This window comes from Haliaeetus leucocephalus, unplaced genomic scaffold (assembly GCF_000737465.1).
Source record: "Haliaeetus leucocephalus isolate CR32 unplaced genomic scaffold, Haliaeetus_leucocephalus-4.0 Scaffold555, whole genome shotgun sequence".
In the NCBI taxonomy this organism is placed as follows: Eukaryota; Metazoa; Chordata; class Aves; order Accipitriformes; family Accipitridae; genus Haliaeetus; species Haliaeetus leucocephalus.
Window position 1 is genome coordinate 2,426,572 of NW_010972991.1, and position 21,032 is coordinate 2,447,603.

The 21,032-nt window shown below is 37.5% G+C and overlaps 1 protein-coding gene across 3 annotated transcripts in view; it reads left to right on the forward strand.

Moving 5' to 3' along the window:
- The window catches only part of ZFAT (zinc finger and AT hook domain containing), a 101,411-nt gene that overhangs the window by 65,113 nt on the left and 15,266 nt on the right, over window positions 1-21,032 (forward strand). For 2 of the 3 annotated variants that reach the window (XM_010576898.1, XM_010576899.1), the window contains 5 exons: window positions 1,788-1,961; window positions 6,975-7,063; window positions 9,631-9,769; window positions 17,830-17,948; window positions 19,636-19,762. In XM_010576898.1, the coding sequence (XP_010575200.1) occupies window positions 1,788-1,961; window positions 6,975-7,063; window positions 9,631-9,769; window positions 17,830-17,948; window positions 19,636-19,762 (648 nt within the window). Of the gene's footprint in view, window positions 1-1,787; window positions 1,962-6,974; window positions 7,064-9,287; window positions 9,347-9,630; window positions 9,770-17,829; window positions 17,949-19,635; window positions 19,763-21,032 lie in introns of those variants that run through there. The other variant, XM_010576900.1, reaches the window with a different exon arrangement.

Sequence of the window (21,032 nt, forward strand, 5' to 3'; positions counted from 1 at the left end):
TGCATCTCTCTATTACATGCTTTGGACTGTTTGAGAGAAGTGAAATTGTAAGTGCTCGCATCTTACTGAGGCAGGGGGGAATAAAAAAAGTACTACTGCGTGAGCCATTAGCAAATCTGATACTAATTAACAGCAAAACACAGCTTTGCACATTTAACTTCTGCTTACATATTAAGTACCTAATGAACCAGTCCTCCTTAAAACAGGTTTCTTCATTCTTTATTGCAGTAAATAGAGAATGATAGTTATCTGAAGACTTTTAGAGGGAGACTTGGTATGTACATCAGCTAGGCATCAACTTAGGCAGTCTAGATTCTACTTTTAAATGAAAGATGGACACACAAAGACCAAAATATTAGTATTTGCTTGGTTAAACTCAGTACCTGGCTTCAATAGGGGGGCATTTAATTGTGATGGGTTGATGCTGGCTGGATGCCAGGTGCCCACCAAAGCTGCTCCATCACTCCCCCTGCTCAGCTGCACAGGGAAGACAAAATATAATGAAAGGCTCGTGGGTTGAGATAAGGGTAGGGAGAGATCACTCACTAATTACCGTCATGGGCAAAACAGGCTCGACTTGGGGAAAAATATTAATTTAATTTGTTACCAGTCAAATCAGAGTAGGATAATGAGAAATGAAACCAAATCTTAAAAACACCTTCACCCGCCCCTCCCTTCTTCCTGGGCTTAACTTCACTCCCAGTTCTCTCCACCTCCTCCCCCCAGCAGCGTAGGGGGATGGGGAATGGGGGTTGTGGTCAGTTCATCACACGTTGTCTCTGCTGCTCCTTCCTCCTCAGGGGGAGGACTTCTCACACTCTTCCCCTCCTCCAGCGTGGGGTCCCTCCCACGGGAGACAGTCCTCCATGGACTTCTCCAACATGAGTCCTTCCCACAGGCTGCAGTTCTTCACAAACTGCTCCAGTGTGGGTCCCTCCCATGGGCTGCAGTCCTTCAGGCACAGACTGCTCCAGCATGGGTCCCCCGTGGGGTCACAAGTTCTGCCAGAAAACCTGCTCCAACGTGGGCTCCTCTCTCCACAGGGCCACAGGTCCTGCCAGGACCCTGCTCCAGTGCGGGGTTCCCACGGGGTCACAGCCTTCTTCAGGCACCCACCTGCTCCAGTGTGGGGTCCTCCCTGGGCTGCAGGTGGAGATCTGCTCCACCGTGGACCTCCCTGGGCTGCAGGGGGACAGCCTGCCTCACCATGGTCTTCCCCACGGGCTGCAGAGGAATCTCTGCTCCGGCACCTGGAGCACCTCCTCCCCCTCCTTCTGCACTGACCTTGGGGTCTGCAGGGTTGTTTCTCTTACATGTTCTTACTCCCCTCTTCAGCTGCATTTGAGCAGGTTTTTCTCCCCTTCTTAAATCTGTTCTCCCAGAGGCAATACCACTGTCGCTGATGGGCTCGGCCTTGGCCAGCGGTGGGTCCGTCTTGGAGCGGGCTGGCATTGGCTCTATCGGACATAGGGGAAGCTTCCAGCAGCCTTTCACAGAAGCCACCCCTGTACCCCCCTGCTACCAAAACCTTACCACACAAACCCAATACATTAATTCTAGAAGACGCCCTCCTTTCTTTTAGTAAGTTAAATGATGCTGTCAAGAGCTTGGTATTATTTACACAGAAGCTATAGATGAAATTTCTTAAATGTATATATACAAATTTTAAAATGTTGACCTTGTTTTCCATGTTGCTCACATGATCTGAAATTTCTTTCAAGCAAATGTCCACCCTGTCATCAAAAGGTACAGCTTGTTTGTTTCAAAGTGTATTTTTTTATTTTTAGGTGTCAAACCCTTCAAATGTTCTCTCTGTGAGTATGCCACTCGCAGCAAGAGTAACTTGAAAGCTCATATGAATCGTCACAGCACTGAGAAAACGCACCTTTGTGATATGTGTGGGAAAAAATTCAAATCAAAAGGCACTTTGAAGAGCCATAAACTCCTTCATACTGCTGATGGTAAGTGCATGTTTATTAAATCCAAGTTTATTTTACAGCAATAAATACTGGCTATACTATAGGACCTTATTTGCAATCATTTTTCAGTTCAATACTAAGTGCTTCTTACAATTTTGGTTATTCCCAGGAGACACTGTTTGTGAAATAATTCAAAACTTTGCAGAGTTAATTTCTGTGAAAGACAGACAGCTGTCTCTGGAATACTTGATTTTTCTGAAATTTTGTGTTGGCTTTATATTCCTTTATATTCTTACAGAGAATTGTTGATCTCTAAATAGAAATTCAAAAATAGAAATAGTTCCGTGGTTAAGTTTCCTAGTACTTTCTTCTGTGAGAATATTGTTAGGAGTTGCCGAATCCAGTAGGCCAATAGAAGCAAGGCTGCTGCAGCTCTGTGTCCCTACGTCTAGTCAGCCAGTGACAAGCCTAAGCATGTTATTCTTTATAGGCACGCATGCAGCACATGCATTTGCTCTGTAATTTTAATATTTCTGTGATGATAACAGAAAAAAGTGAGGTGCAAATCCAGAAAAATATCATCTTTCATATCCAAATTTGGGACACAACAATACTTTATTCCTCTGTGATTATCAAACTGAAATAAATGATTTAGCAGGATAAGTTGTACAGACCTTCATTATGACTTGGTAGCTTGATCTTTGTTACTCTTGCAACCTTGTGAAACCTCATTCCACTCTTTATTGACCATTTCATTGAAATTATCTTTTTTAAAAAATTGCATATTCATTAGCATTGTCCTTTCACAGAAACTGCACAATGCTTTGTTACATGTTTAGAATATATGTGAAACTTTTGTTTCAGAGTTATTTTATTTTTATGTATGCTTACATCTGTATGCGTAAGTGAAAGAGATGATCCCGTATACATTGATATGATACTTATTATAGGAAGCATATAGTTACTACAGTATTACCAAAGTTACTGCAGTATTACCATGAGTTAGTAAATCACTTGTTATTCAAAAAGTACTTTCCAATATTTTGAAATAATTTGGTCAATAACAAGCAGATGTTGCACATATATCTAAACTTCATATGCAAGAATCAAGATTTTACTTATCAAATGCAATCCTCAGCGGATTCCTGGGTGGGAGAAGGAGGCAGGTAGTATTTGAATTAAAAGGAAATTTGGAGCATGACCAGACTGTAAAGAAAAAAAAGGTTTCTTTCTATGGTGCTGTAAAAAAATCCCTTCATGGGTTTTCATTTCAAAACCTTTCTGTTTTGTTTTCACCATCTGGCATGACCAAATAGTGAAATTCAGCAATGAAAGTTGAATTCGTTTTTACCTGTGAATTAGTTCTATTGCTTGAACAAATTATATATGTGTGTAAGTAATTATTGCAATTCAGCTGAGGCTGCTTTGAAATTTGGCACTGTCAAGAATAGCACTATAATTGTGCAGGAGCTAGCCTTGTCTGGATTTGGTTTAAAGGTGTGAAGTTAGTTTTAAACATTTAATTACATGCAAGGAACTATATTCTCTTATCATTTATAGCTAGGTCAGGCTGAAACCTTGACTCTAGAGGCAATGTTGTTAGCAGGAGCCTTTTTTATCTGGCTTCAGACTGTCATCATCTTCTGCAATAACTGAGGTGACTGCGTGTTACTTTTTGATGCACCTCCCTTTTTGACTGATACAAATAAATCCAAGGCTTATGCTCTTTCGCCTTGCTTTTTACACTTCCAAAAGCGTTCCAGGAAATTCCCCATACCTTTGGAAAATGCGTTTTGCCATTGGTTCCATTGGAAACAGAATCTCACTGTCTGTGGAATCCTAAGTAATTTTCCTCATTAAGTCCACCCCAGTAAACTCTCCATGCATTTCAAACGCTTGTGAAAAATAAGATAACATTTGTCACCAGGAATGTAGTGTATGATTTGTCAAGGGACTTTCAGCCTCTTGAATGCTGACAGTTTCTCTTTAGCCAGTGTCCCTTTCTATAGTGACAGCACTTCAAAAGTTCTTACTAGCACACATCTAGTGTACTTCAGTTATATCACAAACAAATGAATTTGAAAGATGTTTTGCTATTTATGAGTCTTGTCTTCCTGACTTAAGAATCCAGGCAATTTTTGTACAAATATCAGCCCTGCAAGGTCAGTTTAACCAGTGGAATATAAAGTAGTTTTCTGTCTGCTTTATTCTTCTCCAGAAGACAGACTTCTTAAGAGTGGCGTGATAGGAAACAATTCTGTAGTCCAGGCTGTCGTGGTTTAACCCCAGCCAGCAACTAAGCACCACGCAGCCGCTCACTCATTCCCCACCCACCCAGTGGGATGGAGGAGAAAATCGGGAAAAGAAGTAAAACTCGTGGGTTGAGATAAGAACAGTTTAATAGAACAGAAGGGAAGAAACTAATAATGATAATGATAACACTAATAAAATGACAACAGTAATAATAAAAGGATTGGAATGTACAAATGATGCACAGTGCAATTGCTCACCACCCGCTGATTAACACCCAGTTAATCCCCAAGTGGCGATCTCTCCCCGCCCCCGCTCCCCCCAGTTTATATACTGGGCATTACATCACATGGTATGGAATACCTTTTTGGCCAGTTTGGGTCAGCTGCCCTGGCTGTGTCCCCTCCCAACTTCTTGTGCCCCTCCAACCTTCTTGCTGGCTGGGCATGAGAAGCTTAAAAATCCTTGACTTTAGACTAAACACTACTTAGCAACAACTGAAAACATCAGTGTGTTATCAACATTCTTCTCACACCTAGCTCAGAAACATAGCACTATACCAGCTACTAGGAAGACAATTAACTCTATCCCAGCTGAAACCAGGACATCCAGGCTTATTACTGTTTGTGATTAGAAATAAACCAGAAAATCTGTTTTTCATTATTTTAATTAGATATCAGTAATTGTCTTAAGGTTTTTTTTAGCTGTGTTTTATGGAAACTTGCACACTCAGTATAAAACATTGCTGGAGGTAGCAGGACTGACGGAATCATAAAGACAAAATATGGAGAAAAGGACTATTAAACCGAGAGAATGAAAGGAAGGAAGTTGTGGTTTTTTTAAATCATAAGGAAAAAAAATATGTGGGAGAGAGAATGCTTTGAAGGGAAAGTAAGAGAAACCTACAGAATGGTAATATGTTTGGGAGTTTCACTCTTTGCAAAGCCACAAACAGCAACAGTTGTTTCTTGAAAATGTCAGAGAGAGTTCGTTCCTGTTAGAGAATCCTAAACATGTATCATTTCAAAATCTGACCATCTTGCCTTAAGGACTCAGACTAATGATTTTAGGGCCAAAAGCAGACTCTTACGATCACAAGTCTGATCTCTTGCAGAGTACAGGCCATAACTTAATCTAGTAATTTTGAATCACATTTCCTCTGGATTGTAGTGTATCTTTTTTAGGAAGGGCTCAGTAGGCTTGATTTAAAGACTTACTTCATATTACAGGGCATCCATCTGATTTCTAAGTAAATTGTCATAGTCATTAATCATGCCCTCTGTTAAAAATATTGACTTTGTTTTAGTCTGAATGTTCTGAGCTTCAGCTTTCATTAGTTAAAATTCCAGTTCTTGTTCTTCAATTTTATTGTTACTATTTCATGTTGGAGGGTTGTCAGCACCTTCAGTATTGATGCCTGACTAGAAAGCTCACAGGCATGTAAAGAAATTTCAAGTATAATTTCTTGTCTGTGGAACTTAAAAGTTTAACACCTTTCTTTGGATGATACTTTGGAACTGAAGTAAATTTTTTTTCAGAAAGCAATATATATAAATTGCATTGACTCTATTTAATCACATTATGTTTGTAGAAGACCTGCTTATAACACAGACTTTCAGTCTGCCAAGTACTCAAGAGACAGAGACTGTCTCAAATCTTCCAATGATTTTTTAGGTTGGTATCTGAAGGAACAATGTTAATGCAAATATGCACCCATTGCCTTTAACCCTCTTCCAGTCCACTCTATGATTTTTGAAGAAATTGATGCAGAAGAGTAGAAGTCCAACAGTTACTTTAACTCCGTATATCTTGAGAAAATTTGTGCCCAATTAAAATAAAGAAATATGAATTAGCACTCTCCAAGAACAGGTCACAGAACCTATCCATTATCCCCAGGGGTTGGTAGCCACCAGCGTGTACGTCACCAGGTACAAAGTATGAACTAGTCCCAGTACGTGCTTTCTCTTGCCTTGTGTCACAGTATGAGACCTAGGGTTATGGCAGAGATTTAGATGAGGAAGGACAAAATGTTGCTATGAACAAGGCAAGCAGGCATCATTCCATCTGATGTTGGATGGAGGAACTTGTGCCCATTGTTTTAAAACTGCGTAAGCAGAAGTGAAAGGTGGAAACACAAAACCTCTGTTATTTGCCATGCTAATCTTATTTTTCTTTATAGCATGTTTTATTTCTCCCTGTATCTGGGGATAAGCCAGTGTAGAAAACCCTTTTATGATAGTTTGAGTCATTATTGGAAGAGTAGTGCTAAACACATAACTAAATCTTGTGGTAAACAAGATCAAAACAGGTCATGTCATACCCTACCAGAAATACATCAAGAAAACTTACAGTGGAAAACCAAGAAAATTTAAATGTATTTGAATACTAACAATTCAGTGCTTGGGACAGAAGTAGGTAAAAACATGTGAACATGACCAAACATCTCTGTTTTAAGGATTTCCAAGTCTGCATTACAAATAGTGAAATAACTGTACCTGCAGTTGTAAATAATTGATTTCCTTCTTCCATTTAGGCTGCACTATAACGATTCTTTTTCTTCTTTCCCAAGTGACTGTCCCAGGTGCATCTAGACTATTTAATGCTTATAATTTAAAGAGACACTTGAGTCTTTTTTCTTCTTTACTCTCCCCCTAGCTCTGTTTAAGCAAAATTTTGGAGAGTAAGTGCCAGACTCTTCATTGTTCATTCTTAGCATTTTGGAAATCATCTTTATGAGGAAATATAGTCAGTAGTTTTCTGAACTTAAACAGAAAAAAGTTATTCCATTTTCTATTCCCATTTCAGGAAAGCAGTTTAAATGTACAGTGTGTGACTATACAGCTGCACAAAAACCGCAGCTCCTACGTCATATGGAACAACATGTCTCTTTCAAGGTAAGAAAACATATAAATCATGCTTATTGATAAGTCATTTAGAAATACATGGAACTTCAGACAACAGTTTTAAAACTGGCACATTTTCCTCTTCAGTGATAATTATGGCATCTTAATATTTTAATATCTCGTGAATTTTTACTTCATATACAGACTTTTGAGATAGGATTATTTTGTTCATGGACAATTTGTAAGTACTATCTTTACTTGCCAAAAATATACGTATATTGCAATATAAAACAAACATTATTGGTTTTTTTTGACTGTCAGTCCTTGAGAGAACTAATCTAATATGTACCTTAAAATGTCCTAGGGAAGTAGGAAGCAAATCCCATACATCACTGTTCATTGCCCACCTTAATTTTCTCTGAAAGTTTGCCAGTCTAATGTACTATAGATGAGTTCATATACTTGAAGAAAATTGAAGAGAATTCATTTTAAAACACCCCATTTATCTGAAACGTGTCTTGGAAAGAGTTTTGAAGATTGTTAATGTTTCTATGAAGTGTTTAGATTAGAGATAGGTTTTATTTTAATAAACTATAGTATGGTTTTATTCCTAAATTTCACATTGGTTCTCAGCATGATGGGTCTTGATGTAATGAATTGTGAAATGTTATATTCAGGAAATAGAAATGATACTAGTTTCTTTTCCAGAAAAATCTAGTATTATGTATGTATGAAAATGTTCATTTTAATGTAACACTTCAGCTTGGCAATGAGTGTATTTCTTATTGAAAACATTATACTATTTTCATATGCAACATCTTTCATTATCTAACAAATCATTTTGCTTCTATAAAGAGTACGCTTCAGCCAGTCTTAATAAGTACCAATGCTACGTACCTCCATAAAGCAGAAAGGAAGACAGTCTTTTGATTTATGTTTTCAATTTTGGAAGACAAGACAAACAAAAAAATGAAGCAAGTCATCTAAAGAGATGATACATTTTGAACACATAATTTTTATTTCTTAAATATGTAGTTTTGCTGTGGACTTATCTTTTTAAAAGAATTTTTTGTAAATGAAAATACATCATTTTCCTTTTTTAATGGCTAATGGGATGAATGTACTTATAATGCAGTTCTTGAAATATAGCTGGTTCTGACCTCCGGATCAGCTTTAGAACTGTTGACTCAGCACCTCTTTTCAGTCCTCTGTAAGCCTGCATGTAACTGCGGCTATTCAATGCATCATCAAGAGAACTGGAAAACACTGAGGTAGGTCAGTCAGGGTACTTGTCAAAAGGAGTTCGAAAACTGTCTGTTAGTAACGTGTTGCCTCCTTCTGGGATACTTGTTTGTATGTGTATCAAACTCAGAGGAATGTCAGTAGTTATACAGCCTAATGATAATTTAATCCATCATATTTCCAAGCTCCATGAATTTGCAATCCTGCTATCCAGTAGCAGATAACATACAGGACATGCAAGTATGTAGAGAGCGTTACAAGAACACAGCAATCTGTCTGGATTATTTTCTTGAAAAAAAGACAGTTTCAGCAATAGAAGAGTACCCCTCTCTGAAAAATTGAATAGCTGAATGTTACAGTACTCTCTGAATTGTAACGTTAAGGGAATCTGAACACCACTTTTCTTCCTTATTTTTGCTGTTTGGAGCCTGACGGAAGGTCATGAGCAACAAGCTTAGGGGAATGTTCTGGTCAGTGGACCCTGACTGCAGACATTTCCCTGCTTTAAATTCAGCTTCTTCATAAACATTTCTGGACCAACCATTTTCTGCTGACTAGCTTCAGGTGGGCCTGGTTGCTGTGCATGAAACATTTTGCATCCCATTCTGAGGTACTGGACTTTTCCTCAGAGACTTCGGTCAATGTCTGCATTCTTTTCCAGGACCCTAATGGTTGTGTCAAGCTTCCTATAACTGTGATGTATCTCAGTCAGAAGGTTATTCTCAAAGGCTAACTTTAGGCACAAACGCTTGTTTTCCTAAACTTTTTTCTTTAGAAATGTCTCTCCCTATCAGTTGAAGGGAGACGTATGTTCTTAAAAATTAATTAGTTTAGTTCCCAAAACTTAGCTCACCAAATGGTCAGATGAATGCAAATGCCAGTGAAACGGAAGCAGGTGGGAGCATGTTGGAGAGAGAAGGAAAGGAAAGGGAAGAGATCAACCCTGTCAGGTACGGTTATCTGTTAAATTAGGTTGACTGTACAATCATATTGTACCTTCAGTTATTTTAGCTCTCTTACTCCCCGTTTTCAGACCAAAGGTCACGGCAGCTGAGTCATTTCCTTGTAGTAGAAAGTCTCCACGTGGTCAGACCTGTGATCATCAATTATGAAAACACACAGTTTACTGAATTACAAAAAGTAGGTAATAATCTTATAATGTTGAGAATACTTGGTGTCATGCACATAATAAAAAGTACCAAATTTTAGGTGAAGTTTAGTTACAACTTCCATTTATATTGAATTTTCGAAGGTCTCCTTGGAAGATGCCTAAACCAGAAATGAACATGGTTTCTCGGGATCAAAACATTGCAGCTTAGACCTGTATCCTGAAAAGGTTAGGTAACATGGTCTAACATTTTCCTTTTTGCTCCTAGCCTTTCCGTTGTGCACATTGCCACTATTCCTGCAACATATCTGGTTCCCTGAAGAGGCATTACAACAGAAAGCATCCTAATGAGGAGTATGTAAATGTAGGTTCTGGGGAGCCCGCAGCAGAAGCCCTTATCCAACAAGGTACATCGCCACCATATAAGACTTGTTTAGTTTTTTTTTTCTGAAGCAGACTTGGTGTAAAGTTAAACTTTTGTGCGATATGCATTCCTCAGTTTATTGGGTGTTATGTGATAAATCATTACTACTTTCTAGTAATTCTGAAATCACCACCTTTTACCCTTCATTCAGTGTCCTTTCTTCTTGGTTTCTAAGAGTGGATGAACCGAAGTTTTGATTGACCTTGCCTGTACTATTCATTGTTGCATACATTTATCATTTTCACTTGTTTTGTCTCTTTTTGTAAGGCAAGTCTTCACTATCTGTTGAAATGAATGATAAATTTCTATCATTCTACCGATAAATTTCTATGGCAATTTTGCAAGGTTGAACACAAGGTAAGGTTGAGCAAATGTAAGGAAAGAGACTGAAGAGTAAATGGCAGCAAATTATTCCCCCACTAGAAAAAGGGGGGGGGGGAGAGAGCACAGGTAAAACAGGTTACAAATTGTTATGCTCAGAATCTTGTTTATGGCAAAGGAAGAACACCTTACCTATATAAGTAAAGTCAAGAATTTATTATTAGTATAATGGAAATCTTAGCAGTCTAATTCAAGAATCACCATTAATCTAGACCTAATTACTATTTTAAATAAACAATAAAATATAGTTAGAGTACTTATATACAGGAGAACTCTCAGTAGTATTATTAATAGAATTAAAATAGTAACACACACACACTTCTTAATTTTTACTCCTTTGCCTGGTGCTGTGGTCACCCTTCCACTGTTTTTCTGAGTTCTAAGATGGGTGGTTTCCCTCTGTTGTTGGTGTTGGGATCGGGGTTTCAGTAAGTTTTCAGCATCTGGAGGTCTTCACTGGGAGTAGTATGATGTTCATCTTGATGGTTTCATCTTCCTCTCCCCTTCCACTTGAGGCCATTGTTACATGTTTGCTTACACACATTTATGCTTTTCTTTTTCATTGGTCTGTAACTGCAGATTAAATCCAAATTTATTGTATACGCTGCCCTTCCTGTACTTTAAATACTGTTTTTTGTTGTCCCTAAAAAACATTTTCATCCAGCTACAGATTTGCATATTTTTAACTGATCATTTCTGAGTTGTCTATAGCCGTGGGTCCTTCAGTGCCAAGCTTGTGCCTCACTTCTTATTACTCCATGCCCGCCCTCCTCTGTGCTGCATCCTGTGTCTCTACTTGTCAAGGCTGTCATACCAGGCCTGCTTTTCTCTACATTACATGTCTATATTAAGAGTCCTAAATACCTCATTGTGCCTAGAACAACTGCTTATTACTGTCTGTGTAAAACTATAGTTGTACCACACAAAGAGAAATAAAACTAATTAGATATAGACACCTGGTCAATTAGAGAAATTGCTGTCACAGATAAACTAAGTAAAGGCAACAAGTATTTGGGGGAGGGTCAAAAATTCAAGATTAAGTATAAGAGCTTATGGAATAGAATCATAGAACCATTTAGGTTGGCAAAGACCTTTAAGACCATCTGGTCCCACCGTAAACCTAACACTGCCGAGTGCACCAATGCCAGGGGGAAGAGAAAATCAGATTGTAGTAGTTTTTACCAAGTTTATATAGTAGCATAAAAAATTAAATTCCTGGCTGTTGTTGGTTTTGTTTATAAATTTCATCCCAGCTGAAATCCTAGATCCTTCTGAAAAGATAGTCAATGCCACTAGTTGCTTTATTTCTGCTTGATACAGATATCACAAATTGTAACTCATTCCTTGCAGTGTCTGGGTGCTAGCAAAGGCGATGTGTACAAGTTGTCTGACTCCCATAAGAAGTTTTGCTATTGTACACTGGGCAGGTGAACAAAAGCAAATAATTGACTATGCAGTCAGATACCTTTTTGGATGTAAAGCTCCTTCAGTTCTAGTGCCTGATGTGGGGGGAGGTGGGAAAGAAGAAGAGAAAGCCAAATTAAATATTAAATTGTGTTGAAAATATTTTAATGCTTGGTAGAGTTGAGTTTCTTACTTTGTTTCTGATAATTTTAGAAAGTGTTTTCCCTATTTGTTTAATAGAAACTACCAGCCTTTTTATAATAATCTTTTGAGATCTTCAAAATTTCTGGTTTTGTTGAAGAACAATAGAGACCAAAATAATGTTGTTGTATTACATAATGAATTAAATATAATTCTTCTAAGATTACATTTTTTCTAAATAGTATCTCCAAATTATTCATCTAACGCAGCACATTTATCTATTGAAGGCATTAATCCATGTTAAAATGACACTGAAATCATGACACAGAGGAAGGCACTCAAATTAAAGTCTGAGACTCTCCCTTTAAACATTCACTATAATGGGGAAATGTGTAACTACATTAAGGAGTTTGAGCCTGTGTTATTTTTATATGACATTTCTTTGTTTCCTTTTTGTCAAAAAAACAGAAATAATTTTAAAAGTAGGTCTTTGTCTATAAATTTCAAGGCAGGAATATATAGTAGAATTTTACGATTATTTTCACAGACAGTAAAAGTTGTCAGGGAACCTGCAGTTGTTCTAAAGACATACTATTTACTTGGTCAGTACTCAAAGCCTCTGTTCTGTAGTCATGCTGGTGAAGGACAAACTGTGCACTATGGGGAGCTTTGTTTAACTTTCCAATTTACATGAGCACTGCCAGAAATTATTTGTCCACAGCCGTGCTTAGGAAGAGGTACCTGAGATTGAATTCTTGTTAATATGAAATTAAGGATCATATTTATAACATTTTGAACAAATAAAATGAATCATGTGCTAGTTAGGTTTTCCTTCTCCTCTGGGAGCCAGATAATGCACTTCTGAAAATAACTCCTTTCCACTGAAACAAAAAAACTGTAAAGTTGTTGAGAATGCAGGAGTAGTCTTATAATGAAGACATTAGAGTGAGATGAGAGAGAACAGCCTTTGATTTTTTTCTGTAGTGGACATACTTGATTAATGATTAATGGGATGAAATGTAACAAGTCCAAATGCCAGATTCTGCATCTAGGACAGAGTAGCGTTAGGCACAAGCCTAAATTGAGAGAGGAATGGGTGGAGAGCAGCTCTGCAGAAGGGGATCTGGGGGTGCTGGCTGACAGCAGGCTCAACAGGAGTCAGCAGTGTGTCCTGGCAGCCAAGAGGGCAAACCGCATCCTGGGGGGCATCAAACACAGCGTAACCAGCCGGTCAAAGGAGGGGATTATCCCGCTGTATTCAGCGTTGGTGCGGCCTCAACTGGAGCACTGTGTGCAGTTCTGGGCCCCACAGTTTAAGAAGGATGTGAAGGTCCTTGAACGCATCCAGAGGAAGGTAACAACGCTGGTGGTAGGGCTGGAAGGCATGTCCTGTGAGGAGCAGCTAAGGACTGGTTTTGTCTAGTTTGGAGAAAAGGAGGCTGAGGGGCGACCTCATTGCTCTCTACAGCTTCCTGAGGAGGGGATGTGGAGAGGGAGGTGGTGACCTCTTTTCCTTGGTTTCCAGTGATAGGACACGTGGGAATGGTTCAAAGCTGCACCAGGGGAGGTTTAGACTTGACTTTAGGAAACATTTCTTTACCGAGAGGGTGGTCAAACATTGGAACAGGCTTCCTAGAGAGGTGGTCAATGCCCCAAGCCTGTCAGTGTTTAAGAGGCATTTGGACAATGCCCTTCATAACATGCTTTAGCTTTTGGTCAACACCAAATTGTTCAGGCAGTTGGACTAGATGACATTTGTAGGTCCCTTCCAACTGAAATATCCTATTCTGTTCTTTCCATCTCTGACTTTGCATCCTTCTTTCTCTTCCCTTCCTTACACAGCATTTATATTTCTGGTGCTACCACTAGTGCTATGCCTGCTTTCCACGTGTTCACCTGCTCTGTGGAGTTTTAGAGCAGTAAAGGGGCTTCAAATCCATGTAGTAGTTGTGGAGTCAGTGCCTCTTATCAGGACTCTGCCATGAAGAAAGCTGTGTTAATAGGTGCACTTTTCCCACATGCAACCTCCTTTGCCAGCTCCATTTCCTCTCTATGATGCATCACATGGGTCTTACACATGGGCTCAAAAAAACAGGAGACCTGCAGATTTCTTACCATACTGTAGAAGCATCAGTTTTTCTCAGTGTTTTGGTATCTCACTGGGGGAAAAAAAAATGTTCGTTGTGGGAGATGTTAGTTAATTAGGATTTGCATTTGGAGTTGATAAACATGAGTCCTGTTGAAGTCAATAAAAATTTTCCTGATTTTGGAATCAGAAGATCTTCTGTATCTGGGTCACACAGCAGAAACAGATCATTGTGGACATATTACGCAGTATGACAAGGTATGTGTTTCTGAGCTGCTTGGGCCAGCAGTTTCAACTTGCTGTCTGACTAGCCTCTATCAAGTTTCAATTTACCATATTCATAGATGTGAAAAGCAATTTTGGAAAATTCTTCATGTATTCATATAAGGGAAGAAGACCCTTCAGACCTCGTAATAAACAAGTCCTTTGAAATTAAAGGACTACAGACAAAAAGGAAAAGGTGGGAGAACCAATAAGTGAAAGGGTTTGGAAAAATGTGAAAAGAGAAACTAACAAAGATTAATAAAAGCTGTCTATATCTATTCGTATTGTATTCTGCTTGTTCTAAGTTACCCACTAAGCCCAGAGTGAATTGCCTCATACTTGCTCACCTTTTCTTCTCTACTCTCAACTGGGTTTTGATTGCATTGCAGACATTGCAAATAATCTTAATTGGAAATATTTATATGAATGTAGACTACTGTAATCTACTCAAGATTCCTAGATTGAGTTTATAATAAATGAATGATTCATAGAATAGAAGAGGGAACATGTTCATTTGAGCAACTGCATTGCCAGGGATAGACAGCAGTATTTCATTTCTTGGCTTATATTAGGAATTAGGATCAGTCAAGATCAGAGAAAAGCCTGGGGATTTGGGTTGGTTTGTTTGTTTGTTTGTTTAAATAGAAGTCTATGATCTGACATTTATTTTAGTATTTTAAAGTAACAAAGGAAAATAAATACTGTAAGAATTTGATGTACTCTGCATAGGGGACAAGAGTATTATATATGCATTACCCACTAGGTTTTTTGCAAGACCCTGCCTACTTGCTCATTTGATAGTTTTCTTTAGTTTCATTTGCTTTGTGCTGGGCAAGTCACATAAAATTTTTCCTGAAATTGTTTCTTTTCTCTTCACTGATACTCCCTGCCATCCATTGTTTTGTTTACATATTTCTGCACTCTCTGGGAGACAGATTTTCTATTTATGTTTGTGCAGCAATTTGTGCAGTACATACATGATGATCCAGTTGTGGCCTCTGTGTTGTCTTACACCACTATCATCACATGCTTTCTTTTAATATAAAATAATAATTGTCTTCTGGAGATTTTAGGCCAATAAATAAATTGGAGAGCATGTGTCAATGCTATGATGGAAAAAAGTTGTGGAGCTGTATAATATTTGTGTGCATTATTTTGCTGCAAACATCAGTTTTGGTATGTGGTATTGAAAGTAGATAAGGTGTGTAATTCGTTGACTTTCTCTGTATTTTAGCCATTACTTTAAAGAATCATCTAGAAATTAATGTCCCTGAGCTTTCATATCAAGTCACTGACAGGGAATTATATATTACCAGTTTAATTCTATGCTTCCATTTTTTTTTCTTTAATTAAAGTCATAATGACAAAAGTTACAGCTTAAATTTATCTGGTGTATTGTTATAATAGTTTCAATAGCAAAGTAATGCGGAAAAGTGCCCTCTCTTTCACAACAGCAGGTTTTTCCTAATGCTACAGATTGGTTTGAAATGAATATTTAATTTCATTTTCTGTGACTGGTAATATCTTTGTCCTAATCTGAACAAAAGTATTTTGCTTTTGTGAACTTTTGAGTTTCCCTTAGTAAGGAAACTATTTCAGTTTTATCTAGAGATGCAGTATTGAGCATCTGCTATAATAGTGAAGGTTGGTGAAGACTTATAATAGATTGAGAGCAAAGAGGGGAAATTGCATAGGAGTAATAAGTGTCAGTGAAAGACCTTAGTGACTGGGTGTACTTATATTCTGTTTTATCAAAATAAAAATTTATTTCTTTTCACCTAGTAGAATACCATATGGTAGGTTTCCATTACTGTAAAACAGAATGCTTTTTCTAATCACCTTATTCATAAAACACTATGTGCAACGAGGACTTGGCTTATAACCAGCTTATGAGTATATTTGAAGCATTTGAACATGATGGGTAAGAGTCATCATTTGCCACAACAATGTGGAGTCAGCCATCTGGTGGCATAGTTCCTAAAGTGGCATAACGCACTTCCCTAGCCATTAAATTTTTTAGACTGAGTTCTGGTCACCTAATGCAACAATTTATCACATGCAGATTATTTTTGCTCTGCTTTAGTCAATATGGGAAAAAAAGAGAAATACTTATTTGCATAATTACAAGCAGCTGAGATCTGACATTTGACCAAATTACTTTCATAAGAAAAAGAAGTAAAAGCTGTTTAATCTAGTGTAGAAAATTGGATGCTTATGATTTCGTCATGCTCAGTTTTTTACCTGTAATGCTGCATACTCAGACAGAAAACATTGTGCTAAATTCATGCTATGCATCATTTTGTAGATAGACAAAAAACTTAGGTTTACAGTTCTGTGTGTTGATATAAACAGTAGAAATTCAAAAGCAAAGATAATTGGGAGAAGATGACATTACCTTTTTAACTCCTCCTAGTTTGCTTTGATAATGTGCCAGAAAACTTAATGTTTGTTTGAAACTTCAGAAAACTAGAACAGCTGTCTTAGAGAAGATACATTTTTAAAAAATTATTAAAGTATGCCGCTACTCTGTATGTTAAATATTAAGGTCTCAGTGTTTTTTATAAGCACTTAAAAAAAATGCCAGCACTTACTGAAAGAGTACAGTGCACTATGGTTTTGCATTGTGCATATGGTTTGCACTATGGTGAAGGCTGGCACACCAGAGCTTTGCAAGACAACAGGGAACTGATATTTAAAGCTGAAGCTTGCCAGCAATGCCAGTCTTGTAGATTTTTGGACTATGCATACAATTCACATTTGAAGCTGTAATGATATGTAATGGAGTAGGCGTCAAAAGTAGTCTCTAAGGAACTCTGTGTTTTGGAATAAAAGAGTATTTACAGGGCAAAACTGTTAGTTCAGAATTATTTAAAACATGTGCTAGGCTATGGTTTTGGTGGGCCTAAAGCAGAACGTAAGTCACAGACACCCTCAAACTTGAAAGAAATTTCCCTTGGAAATTAGGACTAGTCTCCACTGGTGCTGCAAAACTTGAATTTCAACCAGAATCATGACTGTGGGAATGATTCTGCACAGACTGAAGCATCCCCTCGGTTTGCAGTGTTTTGTTGTGTCCAAGCAAAAGAATGGGGTCGGGTTGGTCAAACTTAGTATGTTGTCATTCCTTGAAAAACCTTCTCACTTTCTAATGTACATGTCACTTCTAGAATGGCTTTTGTTAGCAAAGAAAGCACATGTTCTCACCCAGTAGATGAGTAATTATTTACTTTGCAATTTATGTTCTCTCTGTTATGGTTTGGCTATCTATTTCCCTTAACATCTAGCTCCTGAGAGATTAAACCAATACTTCTTATGTCAACCTGATTGTGGAAATGATGCCGTATCGAGACTAATGCTAATAATTGTCTGTTGCTGCACTTTCTTTCTAATTGGTCTGTGGTAGGGGTTCCCCAGGGAGAGAGGTGTAGAGCAGGGGAAAGATGGGAACAGCATTCCTGCAACTTCACATCCACTGAAAGGAGGCATGCAGGCAGGGAAGCAGGATTGCTGTAGCTCCCCAGATATATGAGTTATTCCAGACTCCTTCTGTTACCATTATCCAAAATTGCCCTTTAAGCATTGTGAGAGTTCAACTACTTTATTTTTTTTTCCCCTTTTTTTATGTTGGACACATGGCTAAAGGAAACCCTTTTAAATTATAGTTATGTGGCTTGGTTGAGATGGGGTCAAATTAGATGGGTCCTTACTGCCTTGAAAAAGTATTTATATGAAAATAACTCAAGGCATTTATTTGTGTTTCCTTGTAGGTGGCATTAAGTGTCCTGTTTGCAGCTTTGTGTATGGTACAAAATGGGAATTCAACAGACATCTTAAAAACAAGCATGGAATGAAGCTAGTGGAACATGATGGGGAGACCAAGTGGGAGGTAAAGCAAAGTTGCCATAGCTTTGGCCCTAAGATTTAAAAAACTTCTAAGGAGAAAAGTAAGGATAAGAAGTATTCAAAAATGTGTTCTTGACTTTATAGAAGATCAGGAGGTCATGTGATCTCATCTTGAATGCATACATTGCTATGACTGTTAAGCTTGACTGCTTTAATATCTGGCAGGATTAACAACCTTGTAAGTGCTTATTTCTGCATTTTAGTGCTCTAGTCCTCTATTTGCAGCAGAAAGGTGAAAGTTTTAGCAAAAAAATGTGAAATGGAAACACTTACTGCAATTTGTTATATGCCAAATATTTGCTGGTGTTAACTGCAAGATGTGTAAAGCTGCAAACTTATATTGAATTAGAGAAACTTATGTGTTGGACCAGAAAAGGTTACAATCTAGAAAACTGAATTTGTAAGTTGATCAGCTAAAAGAATGGTGCTGTTATACAGAGTAAGTCTTCTATCATTTGTTCTGTTTTTTCAGCTTCAGTCCAAAGTATATAGGAAATCACAGTACCACTAGGATCAGACTTTAAAAAACTTAAGTTAGACCTAAGAAGCTGGGTTAGAAAAAAACAAACCAACAACCTGAATTTTCTCGGTTTGGGGTGGGGTAGGGCAGCTACCTTGAAAGGGTGTACCCTTTCAAGCTTTCCTCTGCTGTCGTATGCATAGCAATTTGTTCTAAAATGAAAACTGTTGCTCTTATAGAGCAGAGCTGACTGTAGATGCAGAAGCTACGGGAAAACCACAGAACTATCTAGACACTTTTATTTAAAAAATCACAGTTGGCAAGCTGAGTCTTTTCCACTGCCTGAGTAGGCTATTGTTGGTGTCCAGTGAGAGGAAGAAGCCAGAAGGCAACTGCAGCTGGCTGACCTCCACAGTTTAAGACCTGTTCTGCTAAATTTCAGGCAGTCTAGCCCCTGTTATAAATCTAATGCCTGATTTGGAAGAACTGTCCTGCAGTTCTTGTTTAACAGTTTTTGAGTATCCACAGATAGAATATAAAGTTCTTGAAAAATATCTGAGTAGGTTCTATATGGACAGTTATTCAAAGACAGGGCAAGCATTTTAAAATGTAGTCCTTCAAAGTTTTGTATCCACAAGCATTTCAGAAACGATCCTCTGTACACTCTCCCAGTAAATGCCTAAACCTGAAAAAATAAGAGGACATCCAGGATGCAAGCATGTCTCTGCTGCTGAAACAGCTATAAATAAAGAGCAGGAGTACATATTGACAACTTGTCTTCAGAAAACATAGTTACTGAAAGGATAATTTTTCTGGAATAAAATGCCATTTTCTAACTTCAGAGGCATTTTACCAGATCTGCAAAGATATGCATTGTAAGCTAATTTTGCCCAAAAGGTCTATACTAGACCCTGATACAATAGAAATCTGTTGTTAGTTCTAAAATAAATGTGCAACAAAAAGGAAGTCAAGGTAATTTAGCATGCTTAAAACAACTTTTGAAGTAGAATCTAGAAGAAAACTATGGGATGATACCCCAACTCCCGTGTAATATTCTTCTTGAATTCTGTTTCACCTAGTATTTCTATAACTCTTGTTACAGTATTTGTTGTCCAAAACACATTATTTTAAACTCAGAACTTTCATTGTTCTCTAAATTGCTAAAATGAGAGTGAGATTATTCATGCCTTGGCTGGATTTTGTTTTCAAGTTAACTGCTGAAGTTTCTGAAGAAGGATCCACTCAGTATCTCCATATCACAGAGGCTGGAGAAGATGTTCAAGGCACTCAAGCTGCCGTAGCTGCATTACAGAACCTTAGATATACTTCTGAGAATGGTAAGTTACCTTTTTTAGGTTGGAACACAAAATATATCTTTTTTTCATAAATATCTAATTCTTTTGAGTATACTGGGCAATATATGATCTCCTGTAAAACTATTAAAAATGATGAAATTTGTCATCCAGAACTTACTTCTGGGTGGTTATATTTTTCTTTGAGGATAAATAATGAGACATGACCATTCTTCATAAATTTCTATATCCTTAAGTCATTAATACTTATCACACTCCGTTTTGCACTTTATTATTAGGTGTGTGGAATTTCCTGCCTGTATTATTAAATATATTGTGGAATCAGCTATCTTGGCAGAGTAGATGGTGTGTATCTAATGGCAATTCTCTAGCTATTATTTTTCTCGCTGCTTAAGTCAGCCAGACTGCAGAAGGGACACAGTGGAATAGCTCATTTACCATGTTCCCAAGACAGTACTAACAAACTTAATTCTGATGGTACACAAAACTAAGTAGGCTATTCTGTATCAGATTGAGGAAGAACAAGAGTGGGATTAGATAATGATTGCTAAGTGGGAAATAACAAAAACTGGACAAAAAGAAAAAATGTCCAGGTTTTTGAGAGTGTTAAAACATCAGAGACTAGAGTAGTTGTTCATATGTTTTGGTTTTATATATGTAAATAAATGTGTTGGTTATCAGAATATAGCATTTTACAATTGTTTACCATTGTGGTCTTTATAGTTCATAATACAGATACATTCCAAAAACTCCCACTTGTAATGGAATTTCCAGGCATGTTGCAATTAAATTGTTACTGACAATTTCTATATATTATTTTATTTTAATGACTGGGAATTCTGAATGAGTAAAAACCTTTTGAAAACTTTTCTTAAGCTTTTATATATTGAAATTAAAATAAACATGATCATGGAATATGCTGTACTAACAGTTTTGATTTTAAGCATGAGGCTGTAGTTTGATTTGCTTTTTAGTGCATTCAACTTCAGATACTCTTCCAGCATATTCCATCTAGTTATGAAAAACAGTAGTATCATGTCTAAAGGCAGTTATATAGAAAAAAAACCTAAAACAAGCAAACATTTTCCAGTACTCAGATAAACTTGTTTCTCGCATAGATAACAAAATATAACTACTTTCTGGTTGAAATGATATTATCTGACCTAGATCCCTATCACAGTATCAACTTCAGATTGAAAGGGTTTGGGGTTAAGAGATGAGCTTTATTCTATTTACTGTCTTTTTCCTAGTTCGAACAGTGATTACAGCAAATATATGGCAGCTTTAACATGAC